The 20,627-nt window shown below is 45.0% G+C and overlaps 1 protein-coding gene across 2 annotated transcripts; it reads left to right on the top strand.

Annotated features, from left to right (window-relative positions):
• Positions 1 to 2,730: 2,730 nt before the first annotated feature.
• RHOQ (ras homolog family member Q) lies at positions 2,731 to 20,503 on the top strand (the record flags this gene model as incomplete). 2 transcript variants are annotated; one of them, XM_081997048.1, is made up of 5 exons in its annotated part: positions 2,731 to 2,872; positions 2,990 to 3,048; positions 18,551 to 18,715; positions 19,422 to 19,517; positions 20,302 to 20,503. In XM_081997048.1, the coding sequence occupies 5 exons, from the start codon at positions 2,731 to 2,733 to the stop codon at positions 20,455 to 20,457; spliced, it is 618 nt and encodes a 205-aa protein (XP_081853174.1). The 2 variants fall into 2 exon arrangements, with proteins under 2 accessions (XP_081853174.1, XP_081853175.1); XM_081997049.1 differs by having other exon boundaries at positions 20,306 to 20,338.
• Positions 20,504 to 20,627: the final 124 nt, after the last annotated feature.

Here is a 20,627-nt window from a genome sequence, read left to right as displayed (position 1 = left end):
TCCTACAAAGCAAAATTTCAATTCCTAAAATGAAAAAGAATTGACTGTCTAGCACTCATATGGGATGCTGAAGTAACTGTTCAGTGCATAAGCTAGAATTAGTCATAAAGTGTCGTTAGAAATTATTTTTTTGGTGAAAAATTAGATTTCTCTGAACTGTTTTTTTTATTTCCTAACAACTTTATAGTAGACAATGAGAAATAAGAATAGATTTTAAACATCTCTAAGATACTAAATACTTCCTTTTAACATTTAATACTGGTTTATTTTACTACCTTATGAAAGAAGTTAGGGAAAAACTATTAGATTTAGTAACTCTAATGAAGATATTTAAAATTACATTTGTCACAGGTAGGTCATTATTTGAACACATTTTTTACATTTGTATTGCTGAAAAATGGAAGTGTATTACACAGAACAGATTATTAATCTATCTGAAAGAAGGATGTGATTCCTGGTAAGGTATTTGTTGTGCTGAGAGAGAGACGAGTTGAATTCCTCCACTGAGGCACACTGGCTGACACCAGCAGAGGCTCTAAGCCATTCTTAGGGAGCTGCTGACATTCAGAAAAGTTTAAGAGAAGAAATCAATTTCCAGGAACTCTCAGTGAGTATGTTGTCCTTATTGTTGCACCTTCCTTATCACACTGCTGTGGGTGCTTGCTGGAAAACGACACCTGCAAAGGGTGAAAAACAAGCACAAGAAATATTCTGTGGATGAAACCACCTGAGCATGTGCAGTTCTACGCCCCTGCTTCCACAGGAGCGTATCGGCCGTGGGGCTCGTGAGGTTTTATGAGGTCCCACTCCTGCAGCTACGCTACTCCCCATGGCTGTGCAACCAGCCAGGCTGGTGCGGAGAGCCGAGGCGAGCGTTTCAGTTTACCAGTTTTGTATCTTCATTTTCTCTAAATATTTAGTGCAGGCTAATTTGCCGTCCATTGTCTGAGAGAGATGGGGGATTGGATGAGAATCATTTGGCTGAGATTGTGCAAGTTGAAAGTGACGATTACAGGGTTTGAGAAGCAACACTAACAATTAAGCAAGCAGCAGACCGGAGAAAGTATACTTCCCACTGATGGCGCTGGCGGTGGCCTGGGGTGCTGTTGCCCAGGGATGCAGGTGTTGGGCACTTCTGAACATATATGCTGGCAAGTACAGCAAGAAGGAGGTGCATGTCACCTGGGCCACCGAGTATTTGCATGCTTTCAACTCCCTCATGGGTACTCGGGAACCTCTCACCTCAGGCAGCACAAATCAGATCACTGTAAAGCGGTTTTCCTGGACCTAGTCCCAAAACCCATCCCGAAATAGCTGCTTGTGAGGGACATATCTGCTCGTTAGGCAAAGTTGCTCTCTGGGACACCTGTGCGCCAAGTGCTGTGCTGGCTGCCAGCTGACTTCTTGGTTAACCCAGCTTTCTTTTATAGCTGGTATTTTCCAAAGGGCTGAGGAAATGGCGTAACGCTGGGGCAGCCTCTGTCTGCTTGTGGGTTTGGGTTGTTGCTCTCTGAGTGAATCAGGAGGAGATGGCAGAAGAGCAGTCTTGGATCTCCTGCTTTCCCCCTCTGTGGTCTGAAGGCACGAAAGCTTGACTGACTAAGCTGAAAAACTTGCAAAGTATTAACTTCCCTATTTTGTCCTGATTTGAAAACATGTTTTATTGAATATTCAGATCAGCTTTGTGCAACCTGGGATTTGCATTTATTTTCTGCCTCAAGCATGTCAGATCAAATAGAAACACAAACGATACGACACAGAGGTCTCCTCGTGGTTTGCGCTGTTGTGTGCCGTCTTTTGTCGTAATTGGATAGGGCTTATAGCATAAATCTGCAAAAAAATACAGGCTAGGAAAGGCAATCGGTTTCTGTCTGACTTGTGAGTGTATCGCACACCATTTGAAAATATGAAGTGAGAAACAGCTTGCTAGGGTGAAACCCAGAGTCACTGAATGTGGGATTTTTGCCACTGATGTGAGAGGGAGCATGATTCCGCTCATTTCTCATGCGGTACCTACTCTAGTTAGCTCTTGCCCCTCGGTCCCTCAGCCTTTCAAACGGGTACTCGAGACTGTTTAAACCCCACAGGTTAATGTTCTCAAATAGGCGCCCACTCCTGCATTCCAGCCCCCCAAACCGGTAAACTCGGTGCAGAAAAAAAGTCCTCGCTCCGCCGGTTGGTTGTTCCCAACTCACCGGCTCCGTTACGGGCTAATGCCCCGGGATGCGACCGAAGTTTCCCCGGCACGTACAGGGCGACGGGGGGGGACGCGGGGGGCCAGCATAGGAGAATCAATGAACCCCCGGGGCTTTGGCGGGGCCGGAGCTGCCCGCAGCGCCCGCGTCGCTGGCGGGGCCGTGCCCGCCGCCCGGGGAGAGCCGGGCGGTGCCGTGCATGCGTGTGCGGGCGGCGGCGGCGGCGGGGCCGGGGCGAGCAGCCGCTCACGCACGCCGGCTCCCGCCCTGCAGCCCTGCCGCCAGCCCACGCGTGGGGCGCCCTCTCCCCACCCCCCGCCCCCGCCCGGCCCCGCGCCCGGGCGGGCGCTTCCCCTGCGCGGCCGCGGCCAGGGGAAGGCGGCTCCCGCCGGGCCCAGCGCGGCGGCGGTGGCGGATGGCGGGGGGGCCGCGGCCGGCGGCGGCCGGCGGGGGCGCCCGCTGAGCGGCGGCGGCGATGGCGGGGGGCCCGGCGCGGCGGGGCGCGCCCGCGGGGCCATGAGGGCGGGCTCCGGCCATGGCCCATGGCAGCGCGGCGGTCATGCTGAAGTGCGTGGTGGTGGGGGACGGCGCCGTGGGCAAGACGTGCCTGCTGATGAGCTACGCCAACGACGCCTTCCCCGAGGAGTACGTGCCCACCGTCTTCGACCACTACGCAGGTGAGCGGGCGCGGGGGCCGCGGCCGCCCGCCCCGGCCTTACCCTGCCGGGGCTGGGGCGGGGGGTCGGCCGGGGTTTGCCCGCCTTCACCCGCTGTGTTTCTCCCCCCCCCCACAGTCAGCGTTACCGTCGGGGGCAAGCAGTACCTGCTGGGGCTGTACGACACCGCCGGCCAGGTGAGTGCCGCGCGCTGCTCGCGGGCCGCGACCCCGACCCCCGACCCCGCGGCGCTCCCGGCGCTGAAGTTACTTGCAGGGCTGCGGTCCGGGCTGGGTGATTTAGAGGCGGGTTGGAAGGCGGTGGGGGGGGGGAGATTGATTAAAAAAAAAAAAGCTTTAAAAAAGAGAAAAAACATCGATCCAACCCTGATTCCCGAGGGCGGGCAGGCGGAGACGGGCTTTTACGGGTGCGTGGCCGGCTCCCGGGGCAGCGCGGCAGCGCTTGCAGGGCCGGGCCGAGCCGGGCCGGGCCGGGCCGCGGGCCCCAGGCATCGCCACCGGGGAGGCGGCCGGGCCGAGGGGGCGGGGGGATGCCCCCCGTTTAGCACGGAGGGGACTTGCCGCCTTAAAACGCCGCAGGTCGGATAGAGACCCAGACTGCCGCAGCTTGTCTTGCGTAGGCTTGAACAGCTCTTAAAGAGCTGGAAAGAGTTGTTCAACTTAAAGGTGGAGCATAATAAAATGTCATTCTCAGCCGCTGCCTTTGAGGTAACCTGGGTTTCTTCTGCTATCCCAGACAATTCAAGTGGTTCCTTCGGTTAAGATTATTGCAGCCAGTTGTGAAAGGTGCTGTGTCAGCATGTATCTTAAGTAATGCTAATGATGGGTAAAATGCTTGATGTTTTGGAGGGGTCGCTGGTGTCGTGGTTTCTAAAGGGCCCCCTTATTCACACGTCCCTTCTCGGTTATCTCAACTTGCAGGGCACCAGCCGCGGGCCGGGCATGGTCTCCTGGCTTAACATGCTCCCAGCTCTCAGGAGATGCCTTATCAGAAACAAAATAGTTTCTGAAGGGCCTGACCCCGGGAGGTGCTGGCATCGCCCAAGGAGGTGCGGAGCATGCACAGAAATGCTGTGTGGGCTTTTGTAAAGTTGCGTATCCCTTCTGTTAAAACTTGCTTCTTGCAATGTGAGCATGTGTTTTGGTCTCACATGACCTCAGACATGCTTCCTTGTTGTAAAGAGCAACTAGTAAGATAATCTCACTGGACTCGCATAGGCTGAAGCCATATTTTTTAACCATGTTATTCCTATACTGCATTGAACAACTGCTACCTAAATTAGTGTACCTTTTTAGATCTGCATACAGCCTTAAGGAAGAGAAGCAGCACTCTTTGCTGAGGCCTGAGATCAGTAATAAAATTAATTCCAAGAGAATTGTAGGAAACAGCCCCATTTCCAGGAAGCTGATATCTGAAGGGTGAGACTCTTCCCAAAAAGACTGACTTCATGATTGTCATCGCACTGATGTAAACACAAATTAGTCACATTTATGCCAACTGAGTGCATTTCTTACTGTCATAGTCCTGTTTTTCAGTAGTAATTGGTTCAAAACACAGCTTGTAAAATATTGCCTAAGTATGCTACAAAATGAGGATCTGCTGCTCAGGCAAATAAAGAATTTGCTTGATAATGCATTGGTAGGGTTTTTTTTTTTTATAATGAGCATTGGAAAATGTAAAAGTGACCCTAGTGCTACTGTACGTATGCGTAGCTTATTTGTGGATGCAGTCTCAAACTGCTTGTGCTGGCTTGTTGCTATTAATGGGAGCATGTGTTGTTAGCTCTGTGTAACCTTAACTAAGGTGGTTTTGTGGTATCCCACTCTGCCTGAATGTGCTGAGTACAAAACCAAGTGACCTTTTGCCTCCTCGAAAGCTAGCAGGGTAAAGTGGCCAGTTTGCAGCAAACAGCAAGCGAAGGTATTCCTGTTATGCTAACGAAAACTTTTTGGTGTGAAATTGTATATCCAGATGTGTAAAAAGTTGAGGTAAGCTTTTTATTTTCCCCTCCAAATTCTGAGAAGATGATATCTTAAGGTTGAATTACAGAAGAGTTTTTGATGTACCCAGGACCAGATCTTACTGGCCTAGTTCGGAGGAGCCTCAGCTCACCTAGAGTGTTTTAATGAGGCTACCTTTACAAATATATCTGGTCTTGGCAAAACTGCCCCTTTAGTCAGATCGGCGGTGCTAATAAAATCTTCACCGTTATCCCCATCCCACTTCGGCGTATTGGGGGAACTGGTGGACATCTGGGGCTGCCCACAGGAGCCCCATCCCAGCATCCAGCACAACTAAAGAGATGCTCATGGGGAGTCTGTGTGAAGGTGCCAGTCCAGCAATTTAATTCTTTCAGCTGCTGTGTGCTGACAAGCCTGCTACCCCAGAGCTATGCGGTAACAAAAAGCATACTTTAAAGCTTAAATATATATATACACACAGTAAAGAGCAGAAAAGACATGCGTTGATGGTGCTTTCCCCGTGTTGAGGAAACAGTGTGCTGCATCTGGTACACGCCTGCTGCTTGCACAGACTTCCGTACGGCTTGGATTCTTTGCTGCTCAAAGTCAGGATTTCTGTGCCAGCATACATCAGTGCTTTTATTTCTAATTCTGTCACCCCAAATAGTTTTAATGTAACATACTGGCCTGATAGTGTCATTTTATCAAAACTTGGCAGTGCATGATTGCTGTGGTATCTAAGCAGTTCACAATCTTCAGCACGTTTATACTCCCAGCTCTGGACAGCGTACATGGGTACAATCTACAGATCTCATTTCGTGGGGAAGAGGAGTGAGGGGGTAGATGAAGGTTCAGACAGTGACTTACTCCAAATGTGTGCAGGAAGCCTGTAGCAGAGCAAGGCTTAAAGACCTTTTGATTTCTAGCTGGTGCACAGCAGGCTCATCACCCTGAGACACTGATTTAGCAGCCGGTGGGTCTCTAACTTGCGTGGTTATGTATTTAGCAACTTGTGACAGACTTCTCTTTGGCAGAGGAGTTGCAAGCTTTTGAGTTTGTGGCATCCAGTACTCATTTCTAGCTCGCTTGTTCACAACACGCACAGGATCACGTCTCGTAACTATACCGATGACATAATGCCTCATATCTTTGCGAGTTTAAAGTAGGTTGAGAATAAATCTATTAAAATCCCGTTTTTTCCCAGGTTATATATATAGCAGGGAAAAATGGCACTAGCAGTTCACAAACTTCGGTCTACAGGCAGACCTTTGTGTGTGTGTAAATTCATGCAGGCTTTTCTCTGGCCGAAAATACTGAGGCCCTGGTTCAGCAGAAAATAGCCAGTACAGCTGCTGGGACGGGGGGGTTCTCGGAGCCTGTTTGGGTTTGCAGCTGTGGAGGCAGGCTCCTGCGCTAGGGAAGCGGGTGGGAGTTTGGTGCCGGTGGTGTCTGAGAGGACATTCCTCCTGTAATTCCTCCCAGAGGTGGAGCCGGCAGCTCCTTTTAGCCGTGCTGCCGCAGATAGCCGCGCGTGGAGACTGGGTGGGCTTGGAGTGGGTCCTGGTTTCCGCAGGAAGATGAGAACTGTGGAACCTGCCTGCATCGCCCAGAGCTGGGAGCATCAGTGCACTGCAGTTTAAATGTGAGGTCCTTGTGGTACTGATGGTTGGATGCCTTTGGCTTCACAGCAGCCTCTCTTGCTCTGGGACTGTAACTGCGTGTCGGTACTGCTCTTTATGGGCAGGGGTATATGGCAAAATCAGACCGGGAAAGGAAGCTGTGGCTTCATCAGGGGTCTGTCAGCTTCACCATGTGCTTTTCAGCTAGTGACAAGTGGTTATCGTAAGTAATACTGCCAGCTCTCATGATATTAGAATTTTAGGAGAAATGTCTGTAAGCAGTAGCGGTGTGCTGCCTGTCCCCTTGCACGTCCCAAATGATTGGGGTAAGTGGGAGGACACACAGGAGTTACCTCTTGGGGATTTTGTATGGAAGGCTGCTGCTTATAATGGCAGTCGGGGTCCATCCTCCTCTCCGTCCCTTGTGCTGTGGGGTTTTCATTCATGGTGTGGTCCCTTTCCTCCAGTATGTGCTGACCACACGCAGAGCCTTGCTCCGCTCATGTGTCTTCGCTGTGAAGGACTGTCAGGACCTGGAGGGGGGACGGGGAGGATGCGGGGGCAGAGCCCGTGCTGTTCCTGCTGCCCCGGGAAGAGAGATGCTGAGGCATGGCCGGGCTGCCTGGCGCAGCGGTGGCACCGAGCCAGCGCCTGGGCAGTGCAGAGAGGGGTACGGAAGGAGCAGAGGGAACCTAACTATGGTGCAGTACCTAATAATAGCATTTATCTCCCTCAGCATCACTGTTGTGATACTAGCGTGGCCTGGTTGGGCAAAGCTGAGGTAAACTGCGTCCCTTGGCTTTCCACTTTTATTTCTCTGCCTTAAAGGTGCCAATACGTGTAGGGCAAGCTCCAGGTCTGATACCAAGTAAAGCTCTTGGTGCCTGCTAAACCGTCACCAAAACAGTAGCTGCAAAAGGCGCTAAGCGCAATAGCAGAACCAGCCACTTCTTGGTTCCTCTCGGCTCAGATATCGATGGCTACTCTGTTTGCAGCTGCAGCCATCTTAATTCAGAAAGATACACTGATATCTTGGTTGTAACGGAGGCCCTGATGTTAAAAGCAATTTTATATTCAAGTTGGTCGGTCTGCTGAAGTGCGTAAAGCTACCTCAAGTATTAGCAAGATCAGTGCCTGCATGAAGGCCAGGTGTAAAAACGAGTGGTTATAACTGTGAATGTGCTTATGGGAAAGAGAGCGGTGGAGGTGTGGTTCTTAAAATGGATGGTCACCAAACTTGTGGTGGTCACTATAAATAAAACAAGAAATAGCAGTAATCTTTGTACTCCTTGCTGGCTGTTCGTCTCAGCTTTGGTAGGTAGCAGGTATCACTTCAGTATCCTACTGAAAGGAGAGGCAGCTGCTGACCATTTTGGCTGGTCCATTGTGAAACAGAAACGTGCTCCCTCCGAGTTGCACGTACCGCGCAGCCGTAGCGCCAAATGCAAGCCTGGAACGCCACGCCACGCCTGCCGCCCTTCGCCGCAGCGTGGTAAACACTGAAACCTATGGGCTGACTTTTGGCAGATCTAAAAATGAAATGTTAGCAACTACCATCCTGTCCCCTTCCCATCCCGTCCCCCCGACACCTCCCTCCTCCCACAGGCACTCTTGTCGCTCCCTCCACGCTGCCCCAGCCGAGCTGGCAGCTGGCGCGGGGACGCGGTGAGCTGGCTCGGCCGGCGCGCCGGCCTGTGCATGGCTCAGCTGAAGCTGGAGCTGCTCCCTCCTTCGGGATGGTGCCAGCCACGTGGATTTAGCGGCTGTGCAGCAACAACTGGGCGTACGCAGATAAAATAAAAACGTGCTCAGGTTGCCTCGCTGAAACAGAAGTTTTTCAAGGCAAAAGAAGGAGGTGAGGTGCCTGAGCTTCCGATCTCTGTGTCAAGAGTTCTCTAGACAAGTATTTAAGCAAAGCAGGCTTTCCCTTTAAAAGGAGAGGGACCATTACCTTCAGATCAGCTTTTAAAAGTGGCCTTCCACAATAATAATCCCAGTGCAAAGCTTACATCCGAACACCTTGTTGTGAGCCGTGACTCTCACTTTGGAAGCGTCGTATCAATCTCAGAAAGATAGGTAAGTATTGCTGTTGCCAGATGGGGAGTCTCAGGATGGGAGATGCTGCTCTGAGCTCCCGAAAGCATCCACGAAATGTATTTTGGAAACTCGAGACAGGTATGTTTCATTTTCAGAGCGCCAAAAGCCCCACTGCACTTCTGAATAGCGGCACTGAGTTGCGTTAAAATCAAATGTAAGGAGTGTGTTTGAAAATGTAGATCCAGAACGGCTTTGCCAAATTAACAGTAAGTTAATTGCAGACCAAAGTAAAGAGCCCGAAGCAAACCAAGTTTGAGAGGTTCTGTGAAACTGACTACTGACCTGGAGAGAAACTTGCTAAACGTTGATTATGTGGTCAAGTGAAAGTCCCTTTTTCCTGGGTTAAGAGTCAGTACATATCCTTTAGTTTGTGAGGGAGTTCTCTCTGCATTTTACTTGTTTGTAATTTCTTCAAGGTACAGTGACGTCTTTCAATGCTATGCAAAGATCACCAGCTAAAAAGGCAACACTTGAGTACAAGCGATCATTATTGCTCCTCTGGCACAATGTTACTGCATATCCTCTTACTGCCTGACTTCATTTTAAGATGGTGTGTGCACCTGCACTTATCTGAGTATCGTATCGTCTGCAGCTGTACCGCAGGAGGCAAGAGAGGTGGAATGGGACAACTGGGTGAGGTGGCATGAGCTGGCAGAGTTTTTCTGATAGAGAACATGGGAGACACTGGGAATTTTCGGCAGGTCCATAGTCAGACTTCTCGACTGAAATCTGTTTCCTTTGCAAAGAGCTCTTTATATCTTGGTAAATATGAAAAGTATAAAAAAACGCACTGTTCTTAATTTTATAGCTTAACTTCTGATTCATCCTCCAAACTACATCTTAAAACAAACTAAATACAATTTAGACTAGAGTACTGCCTCTATAGCACAGACCTACAATGCAAAACGACTTACAGGGTATGTTAGGGTCTGATCCAAGGCTCTGTGTTAGCAGGCACCCTATTGCTGATTTCAGTAAGCTTTGTTCCAGTTCCTTTATTGAGAACACATGGCCAAAGTGGACGTAAAACCTACTTCAGCAAGACCCAGGTTTTGTCGGTCCCAGGCATTCAAAGTGATGAGTCAGCTATTCATATCCACAGACACCACTACCTAAAAAACCTAGGGAATCAAAATTGTTTGAGGCTTTTTCTTTTTCCCTTTGCCGGATGTGGGTTTTCTTTAAACCTTTGGGCTTTGTGTATTCAAGTTTTCTCTATATCTGTGGGAGACTAGAAATTTATCTTTCATTTAAAGGTGAAAGGGATGTGATTTGTGATTTTTCTTCATATGAGAAATAATATAAAGCACACTGATGCCAAATCCTGCAGTTTTATTGTGAATTATAAAAAACAACATTACTAAAATGGATGCTTTGGGACAGAGCTTCAAGACTTTTTTTTTTTAAACCTCCAAATTAGCAGTTACGTTTCTAACAAAAATGTGAAATGGGGGCCGAGAGGAGGGAACCGTACCTTTTTACCGCTCTGCTCTGTGGTTTTATAAGCAGTCTGTTGGTTTGGACTGGCGACTGGATGATTTGTGTTAAGAAAAATGTGTCTGAACACGACATGACACTTTCAGAGGTTGTGAGGAGGTTGTGTCATTTGACGTGGCTACGGTCCTCGCTCTGTTTTAATCCTGCTCCGTGTGGCATCCATGTTGTGGCATGTGTGCAGTAATTCTTTGCGGTGGCTGGCACTGGCTGGTGTGGGTATAAAAATGCGGGTGGTAGCGTTATTCTCCGGAGCAAAGGAACATCTATCAGCATCCTAGGTGACCTTATTGCTTCAGATGGGTAAAACACAGACTGAAAGTGCCTCTGGCAGCTTGCGCTCTGAATTAGACGTAGCTGTGAACGCTAAAAGATCATCTGTAGGACTTAATGCTTGTTCCTCGATGGGTCTGATTTCCAGTTGGGGATGCAGTGGTGGAGTCAATAGGGGATGGATGCCAGGCATGACCTGGGATGCATCTTTAGTTATGACCGACAGACAGCCCAGCCACGGGCAGTGAGATGGCTTACATATTCCTCACGTAAGCAAGAAAAACTTCAGGCAGTTTTTCAACCGCCTTAACATCTGCTGCAGTGAAATTGTTGAGTGTTTTGCCGTGTTCTTCAGTGGAAGCTGTTAGCCCTGACAAATCAGGACTTGACATAAAACAAGGTGCAGAAGACTCTTAGGAACTCCTTTCATTCCAAAAACTCTTTCATCGTGATGTGTTTATTCAACGTGCACATGATGGCACCAGTCCTATGGCACTTCACCTTCTAAGAAGTTGTGTGATGGGAATTCAACCTGAGGAGTCAGTGTGAAGGCTTAGTCTTGTATCTGACAAAGCTGTTGCTCAACACCAGACTGAAGAATGTGCTTGGGGTTTATTTGTAAAAAAGTGAAAGGGAATGGGACACCTAACTGATCGGTGTTTCTTGTCTGGCAGGATTTATATAGTTAGTAAATGAAAATACATGTCTGATACGATATGGGTAACTATACTAAACTACTCCATAGTCTGTTTTCCCTGTGAGAACAGATTTATTAACAGTCATACTTTTCTGTAAAAATAAAGTGAAAGAACCCATCTTTCCAAAGAGCAGGTTCTGCAGAGGATCCAACCAGATCCCTTGTACCAGGGTGAATTTTATTTTTTTCCTTTGATTGCCCATATGTGGAAGAAAGGAAAATCCTGATTGTTCATAGCTGCAGTCACCAAAACTGGGGTGAATTCCTTTCCTGGAGAAAGTGGAAAGCCTGTGTGGGAAGCGTGCTGTTCATCGGGTCACTGATGGTGAGAAAGGAAGTGGCACGGGAACGCACCACAGCCTTGTGATTTCTCACGGATAAGGAGTGAAAGGGCTTGTCCACAGCAGTTACTTTGCCGCTTCTTTGGAGCTCTGTAGTGGGTAAGCAACTGGTATAAGGTGTTTAAGTGAAACTGTGCTTGCTGATACTGCTTGCAGTCAGTTGAATCCATGTCCTGTTGTTACAGATGCTAAAATACTGAGTCTTACAGAGAAAATTCGGGGACTTCTACTTTTAGAAAACCACGAAGAAGCCAGCAAGTTGGAAGTTGCTGTGGTGATGGAGAGGACAGAGGGAGTGTTCTGTTGAGACTGTCTAGGAAAATAGTTTAGCATCACCACATGGCAAGATGTAGGATTTGGACAGTATTTAATCCCACATTAAGACTGTGAGCAATTCTGATCACTTAATGGCAGTCTTATGTAAAATTAAAGGAATATTGTGTCCTTCTTGTCTCTAATGCTCTAAAGTCCATCTTACTAGGCTCCATCTTCCAGCTAGTTTTTTCTCTCTATACAGAACAGCTTTTCAGACATGTAAGCAGCTACATAGTCCTCAAATATGCCAGAAGGAAAGTTTTGTAAAAAAAAAAAAAAATTGTAATTCACAAGCCCTGGGCTTTTTCAATATATAATTCATACCTCCTTTGAACACTCCTCCTCACAGGAATTCAGAGATGGATTTAGATCTGCTTACTTCATTTTTAGAATACAATGGAAGAGCACTTACCCTGCATTCTTGCAGCCTTTTGTATAAATTAGAAATAGATGCCGGGCCCAAATCATCAGCTTTTCGCACTCCCTGGAAAACCTGTGCAAACAAGCCACAACAGGACAATTCTGCTTTCTTTAGCAATGTGACCTGTATCCCCAGAAGCCTGTGAAGAGACAGAGGGTCTGCAGCGCGCTTTTCCCCTGCAGCCAGGGAATAATCACCACATCTTGTTCTGCGTGTTCAGAAGGTAGTGGCTACAGACATAGGCGACTGAAAAATAAAATGCAGCGGTCAGCGTTAAGAGGCCTTGGGTTGCAGAATTGGACAAGCAGTCGTTTTAGGGCAATGCTTGGAGCTTGCCAAATGGTCCTGCGTTAGTTGGTGCCTCGTGAGTGGCAGCGCCAGGAAGCCAGCATCCTTCCCTGCAAAGGGTTACAGCGTTCTACAGCCCAGACTGAAAAAATGTGCTTTTTTTTAGCCAGGGAAGCAATTTGTGCTTGGCATGGCGCAGTACAGACCACTTCCCTCCCTCTCCTCCCCCACCCAAGCAGCTCCTGGAATCAGAAACCACAGGGTGATTCAGGGGCTGAAGCCTGTTTCCTAGTGTGCTGCTGGAGTAGGCAGTTGCTTTTGGAGGCTTTGCCTGGTGCTCACGGCAAAGCTGCAGATCAGCCTTTAATTCCAAATAGTCTGGAGGAGACAGGAGGATGTGTCCATTGGGACAACGATGAGCTGCTACTAAGTCCCCAGGGCACATGTTAGATACAACAGTTATTATGGTTTACTTGTTACGTTTTCTGAAATATTACAGGGGGCCTTCTGAAACAGAAATTTACTTTCAGGGAGGAAAATGATGAAAAATGCAGTCTTGAAGGGTAGCTTTGAAATGCACTTCAAAAATTAAAGCATGACGATTCATATGGAGAGAGGACTTTTTGACTGTCGTTACCAAGCCCTACCATGAAGTGGGCTAAAACTTTGACTTTTAGCTGGGATTTTGCTCCGCAGAAACCAGCTAGTTACATATGTGTGCTTCACTGAGACCCTTTGAGCAGCAGCAGTCATTACCCTTCACTGCATGAAGGTTGGATTCCTCTAGCAACTCTGCCTGATGTCTATTTTTGGCTTCCCCTCTAAAAACAGATGGTTGGGAGTGAGAACCTCCTCTTGCGATTGATGTTGTAAGCTGTGAAAGCAACAGATGGTTGCTAACACACAGATCACAAACCTAGAGTTGTTGAGCTCCTGTATTTCTTCCAGTGGTGCAAGCTTTATTTTATTCCCGCCCCCATTCACTTTATACCTTCTCAGAATAGAAGAGAAATAGGCTTATCCTGTTGCTTACAAGAGTACGTCAGTATGATGTAACTGGAGATGTATTGTTAAAATTTCTTTCCTAAGCTGCAAAACATATAAAATCATTAGCTACTTTGGTTCCATCACAGTACAAAACACTAGGCTTGGATTAAAACATAAGCGTGACACACCTTGCTCAGGCCCCCAGCCACTGTTAATGATAGCCCAGAATTCAGTTTCTCCTATTAGCTTAAAGACACCAGCCCTCATATTTGCAAGGAAAAAAAAAAAAATCAAACAGATCTAGGTTAACATCTTCTTCGCTACCTGTAACAGCAGATCTGAGAGGTGTGAATTTCCCCAAAGGTCTTGGTCAAGGCATGTGAAGGTATTGACTGCACAGGCGACTCCTCTAATTGCCTTTCATCGCTCCAAGTTGGCTAGAGAGACCCTAATACCATTCCAGAGAGGAGAGAGGGCTGTGGTCTCACAGTACTGAGAGAGCGGTAAGGACGGTTGATGGTTGGACTTGATGATCTTAAAGGTCTTTTCCAACCTTAATGACTCTGATTCTATGACCTCTGTCCTCATCACTTTAGCTTGGGCAGAGAGGAGTGTGGTACCGTAAAACAGGGGAGCTACAAGGGCTCTAGTACTATGAGGTCTCAGAATGCCTGCACCTCCTACTTCATTTTTCTAATAAATACAAGGAAATAATGCTCTTTGTGGGTCAGGAAGGTTGTCCAGAAATTATTAGACTTCACTTTGTTTTAGTTTATTTTTGTAAAAATATCCCACCATATAACCTCTGTACATCAAAGGCTTTTGGAGTGCTTTGCAAAGACTAATGCATTATTAAGCTAGCAACCCCCTACGGGGCACCCTAACAGATGGGAAGATGCAAGCAGAGAGAGGATAATAATTTGCTCAGGGCTACATATTGTGTCGGTGGCAGAATTAGGAATAGAGTTGGTATGTTTTTAGCTATGTCTCTCAGCTGATACCTATGGAATTGGGCAAAAGTATTAGTTCAAAAGCAATTGTACAACTTGAAATACGGCACTGCATTCTGCTTTTCTGAGCAAACCCTTGAAATGAAGAAGAATATAATGCTGCAGAATTGCAATACCATTTTTCAGTCTGCATACAAAAAGTTCCTCAAGACCTCTGTTTTTCAGCAGGTAAATGTCAGGAAAAGAAGTAGCCAAATTTTGGACATGTTAAAACAAATCCACCTGAACATCCAAAATACAGTGAAAATCTGTCACTTTAGTATTCAAGTAGAAGGCAGCAAGAAATCTCAGAGACAGACTGTTAGGTACTGTAACATGGAAAAAGAGACCTAAAGGAGAGATTTTAACTAGCTGAGATAAAGGCAATGTTAGACTTAGCCACAGAATATCAAAACTAGGGCAAAAAGAAAATTTAAAAGCATGAATGTCCATTGTCCTCTCTTAAAAACAAAACAAACAAATCAAAAAACCCCAACAGTCCTTCCCAGTTTGTACCTGAGAAGCCAAGTCAAGCCATTAGTTCCTCCATCTCATGTCCTTTCCCATGCTGTTCTCTATTGGCAGCTGTCCTGGGCTACTACAGAGATAACTAGGTAAATGATGGATGGTCCTGTTGCAATGTAGAAGCCTTTACAGGGATCACAGCTCCATATAACATTAATTAAGCCAACGTACTTGCATCCAGTTTGTTACAACTCTCATATTTTCAGCATGTTTTTCTATCTGTATTCATCTGCTCCAGCAAATGGCAAATAATTTTGTTTTAAAGTCCACAGTATGATGGAGAATGAGCCATTTCACTATAGCCTGGAGTTTTTGAGACTGGTACTGTGTATTTTGATCCTTAGTGGCTTTCTTGCCCATCTTACTCACATTCTTAAAACATTCCAGTTAAACTCTTTAAATATTTTTAATGTCTAAATATACATGCAGTGCCTCCCACAGTTAGACTGGAAGTCTAATTGCTGTACAGCGTGGTGGGTACATGCACTCGCATTGGAATTTATATTGACTGGCTAGTCTAATTAGATTTTGCCGTTGCATTTAATTTTAGAATAAACTACACTTACTTCCTGTACACTAGATTCAGGAAATAAATTACAGTTGAAGCAATCAGATTTTCCCAGGCTTCTCTAATATTCAGTCTTAAATTCATCTGGTATTGCAGATTCTGCTACCAAGTGCAGCAGTTATTTAGGCCCAATACATCAGAGAAGGTTTTCAGGTTTGGTTGCTATTTCTGTGGGGCTGTTGGGGAGCAGAAGGAGTCTTTAAGCACAGATGGCCTACTAGAAGCTGGCAACATTTAAGCCAGAGTCTCTCTTAGGAGGACCCAGAACCAGTGTAATCACGAGGCTTTATTAGAATTACCTGGTATTATTAGTATCAATACAAGCCTAATTTTTGTAGCACAGGCAAGGTTCAAAGGAGAGCCTGACAGCACTGACTTGTTTCAAGCAGCAGGATTGGTGGGTATAGCCAAATTCTCGGTTCATTTAAGTAAGCGTAAATGCACTGAAGTCGCTGCAGTGAATACCACGTACATCTTTGGCCGTGGTACACGATGTATCCAATCGCACTGTACTTGCCTTCAGTTTAACTTCATAATTACATGGGATGGACCCACAGCTTGGCCAGTGCAGAAGGGCCAGGGTATAAATCAAAAAGCATATAAATAGATGCAGGGGCAGGAAAGGAGTTCAGCAATGCACATGCCTTAAAAAGCAGTGACACAGGTCACTCCCAGGTGACTGCTGATGAACGGCAGGAAGTGCAGTGCCAGGATCTGGCCAAATGTATAAGGATTTGTATCCAGTGGGATTTGAAAAGATAAACTAAATATGAAAGTTTTGAAGTAAACCATGCAAATATAATTCAGCTCTGAGATCAGAAAATGATGAGTATTTGCTATGAATAACAAGTCTGTCTGTAACTAAAAGGTATTTTAAAGTCAGTGGACTAACAGTAACTTCTGGTGTCAAATGTTTTCTCCATTCCAGTATTTAATGCAGACAGTACTCTAATTATTGTAACCCAGGTGTGAGATTTTTATAAATGTTGAGTGTAGTGAAGGCAACTCCTTTAGAATTTTTTTACTTGTTATTTTTTTAAGAAAACCTTTTCACTAATACCCTGTGTATGATTTAGTAGAGCCGAATTTGAGAGCAACTGATGGATCTGCCTGCGTGTTCTTGCATTCATTTTTTGTACTCCAGGGACCAGTGTAATTTGCAGTTGGGAAGCTTCTTTCAGGATTTTGATCTCTACCTTAGAAAACAGAGTGGCAACCCTGAGCAGGATCTAACTATGTTCAGTAGTAGAAATGAAACATAAAATACATGCTTAAAAAAATAATTGAATGCTAAATAGTTTCAAGTTGCTATTATTTCTGCCTTCTATGATAAACGTCCACAGATGTGGAAAAGACATGGTTACTATTTTTTTTTTCTTTTGAAAAGGGATAGGAGCCTGACAGTAGCAGGGAAACAACTGATCTTTGAAAAAGCCTGTCAAATGTTGTAGTTTCACAGTAGTTTCTGTTACTGTGGTTGTGAAATTGGGAGCCCATGTTTACAGCTAAGCATGCTCTAGCTTATTGACAAAACTGTAGAGTATACTAGCCTGGCAGTAGAGTGTATAATCAAAATGGCACATGGGAATAGGGATTACAAATATGAATATTGTGTAAATAGACACTGAAGAGTACTGGCCAATGGTCACCTCCTTGCTAGTGTTGAATCTCCTCCAGTGCTGCTTCTCCAAAGTCTTTTCTCCATTTCATGATGAGGATAACAGCCTAGCAGAAACTGTTCTGAGGAAGTTCTCACATGTTTTCTGAAATTCTAGTGGCACCGTCTTTAAAACTTAACAATTTATCAATGAAGGACTTTTGCGGGTGCAACTAAAGGTTAATAATCTGATAACGTGACAGTTTCCAAGGAAAAAAAAAATAATTTTCTGTCTCATTTCAAACATGGAGTTGAATTACATTTCTGTCTCTACATGTAATGAAGAAATCGTTCCAATATTTGTGAGATTTAATTAAGATGGAGAGCTTGCATGGGGAAGAGGGAGGCTGCTGCAGCAGCCATAGTAAACTGGTGTTTATTGTGGAAGAGAAGGCATAAACCCCAGCATTCTCTACTGTCTCTGTAATACCTGGGCTCAGTCTTCGTTACCTATGTTTAAAAAGAAAAAAAGCCTAAGGTAGGAATAGTAAGGCATTGGTTCACTGCCATAGACCAAAGGAAGCCTTGCAGAGAGAAGCTGGGGCATGCTCCCTTCTGCTCTTAGCTAATCAAAAGCAAAATCCACTTACTTTCTCTCTTGCTAGAGGGACTCTGTTTTATAGTAGGGGCAAAGCTCCTAGGTACCTCTGTTGCCAGGGTATTGTATGCCCTGGCAGGACTGGTGGCTTTAAATGCTATGGCTCTAAATGATCCAAATAATAATCTTATCCCACTACCCCCCCCCCCCCCCAAAGAAAAAAAAAAAAAAGAGGGCATTACTGTTCCCTGATAGCGTTCTTGATCTTTAATTTCTGTTCCTGCCCTGCTCTTCGCTGGGCTTGCTTACAGAAAGCAGGGTCTGGACAAAAGAGGTCCCTTCTGATCCTTACTTTGTCTGCCCTGAGCATTAGCAACAGGACAGTAAGGTTTCTAAGAAACAGAAAGAAAATGCTAAGGAGGGGACTTAAATATCACCTCTACATATGATCCAAAAAAGAACATTTAAGTGTGTTAAATAGCCTAAATCTAGGCTAGCTTTGTATAACATGGATGGCTCTATAGCAGTGACATCTGCTTACTGTTTTTGGTCAGACAAATGCTAACCTTTGATCTGCAAGTATGTTTGAGCCATAAGCCTTTCTTTTTTTTTTTCTTTAAGTGAAAACTTTAAAGGGTAGTCTTCTGTATATTCTTCTACAGAAGTAAGCTTCTATCAGTATTAACATCCAGGTTTTACAATATTTATATTGACATATAATTACCCTCCTATGCAGGTTTTCCTCTAACAGCCACACTAATTAACCTGGAATAGATAGCTGTAAACGTGCAGAAAGTTTGCTTCAACAAAATTCCTGAAATATGAATAGTTTCTGAATATAACTGTTAAAATTAACAAAATAAAAGCAACAATTTAATATTGCAGATAACAGAATTTTTCTTTCTCAGGAAGACTATGATCGTCTGAGACCTTTATCTTATCCTATGACCGATGTCTTCCTTATCTGCTTCTCAGTGGTAAATCCTGCTTCATTTCAAAATGTGAAGGAAGAGTGGGTACCGGAGTTGAAGGAATATGCACCTAATGTTCCCTTTTTACTAGTAGGAACACAGGTATTATCTGGTTCTGTTCTACTTTATTTAAACAATTCAGATCATTGTATGGTGTCTTTCCTTTGGGCTGAAGTTCAGGCCCGACAGGACCTGTGCAGCATCACCTTCTGGCTTTGGAGAGAGAACCCTAACAAGTGGCAGAAGCAGCTAGATCTGTGTTGTTCTTTAATGAACTACCTTAATTTTGTTAAAATATATGCATTGTAAACAGGGTGGCAAGATCAGCTGCATCTCTCCATGTGACTTGCTATAAAGTCATGGGACTTAAGGAATAAAATTGTCTGTTTGCACCCATGTTACTGGAATTACTTGGGTCTGCAACTATTGGCCACATTCAATATTAGCTGAAGCCAAGGAGCAAGGGGAGAAGTGAGAAAATTTGTTCTTGCTTCTTGTGAGCTTCAATTACAAAGTGACCCATATGTTGGTATTATGTTTGGGTTAATCCTTCTGCCAGTGCTGAATATACATTCTGGTATTCCGAGACAGTCATGTCTAACTGAAGAGCTGAATTACAGAATAAGCTTGAATTTCCAGGGGTTTTGGATCAGGAATGGTCCACAATCTGAATCATGACACGACTCCATTTTTATACATGTAATACTCCATTAAATAAAGAATTCTGCTTTAAAAAGAGGGTATCCTATAGCCTGCTGATTTTTGTTTAGAAAAAGTATTCCAACAGGACTGCAATCTTTCTTGCTAGATTGATCTTCGTGATGACCCAAAAACTCTGGCAAGACTGAATGATATGAAAGAGAAGCCTGTATCTGTGGAGCAAGGACAGAAGTTAGCGAAAGAGGTAAGCTGGATACTCCTAAACAAAACCAAGTAGCAAAGAAGCAAAAAGCCCCTATTTCCAAGGGACCTTTTCTTACTTTACCACTTCGCCCATTTCTTTTACCAGTCAACATATGAAACCTTATGGCTGGTTACAGGTTAGCAATATTTACTTGCTTACTTGCATTGTTGAATACAGCTAACAAGCAGGCCTGTGTAATAGTACTTCCCTGTTAGTAATAGTTCTAACTTTCTGTGTAAACACTTGTAAAAACTACAGAAGCATTAGTCAGAGAGAATTAAAAAGTCAGAGAGAATTAAAATCAGAGTGGTTGAGGTCGGAAGGCACCTGAGGTTGGAAGGCACCTCTCCTGCTCAAGCAGAATACTGGAAGCATCTTTAAGAAATTATTTGAGAATGCTATACTACCATTTTAAAACACTGCATGGATAATGCTTATCAGGACACTTACTTATAGAGTCTTATTTTTGAAACAAATTGGTCATATAACTCTGTAATTCTTTTTTGCTGTTTAATTATCAAAAATACCTTAGGACCCCACTGCCAATCCAAAGAGCTTATTTAATATACTTCCTTTACAAACCAAACAACTTAAATACATTCCAGATCTTTTGCCAAAAGACAAATCTTCTTTTCTCCTACAGGGGAAGCACATTCAGATAACTTTTCTAGATCACAGCCAAACGTTGTGATGTCACTATAGTAAAAAAAAATACGCAGAAGTACACAAATAGAACTGAACAGCTGAAATATATTGCTATTGAATCAACTTATTTTCTTGACAGATAGGAGCCTACTGCTATGTGGAGTGTTCAGCTTTAACACAGAAAGGACTGAAGACCGTTTTTGATGAAGCTATTATAGCCATTCTAACTCCAAAGAAACACACAGTGAAGAAGAGAATAAGCTCAAGATGCATAAACTGCTGTTTGATCACGTGAGATACATTTGACAATGGCCAGGCTTACTGTGAAATTCTACTGAATTTAAATACAATGCATTAAATATACAGCAAACTTGTTAACAGGTTGGAAAGCTAAACTACGATTCTGCCTTCTACCACCAGTGAAATCTAAAGGAATAAAATCAAACTCAACGAACTTGTAATAAG

The sequence above is a fragment of the Phaethon aethereus genome (assembly GCF_964289735.1).
Source record: "Phaethon aethereus genome assembly, chromosome: 3".
Taxonomy (NCBI): Eukaryota; Metazoa; Chordata; class Aves; order Phaethontiformes; family Phaethontidae; genus Phaethon; species Phaethon aethereus.
This window is presented reverse-complemented; position numbering and strand designations above follow the sequence as displayed.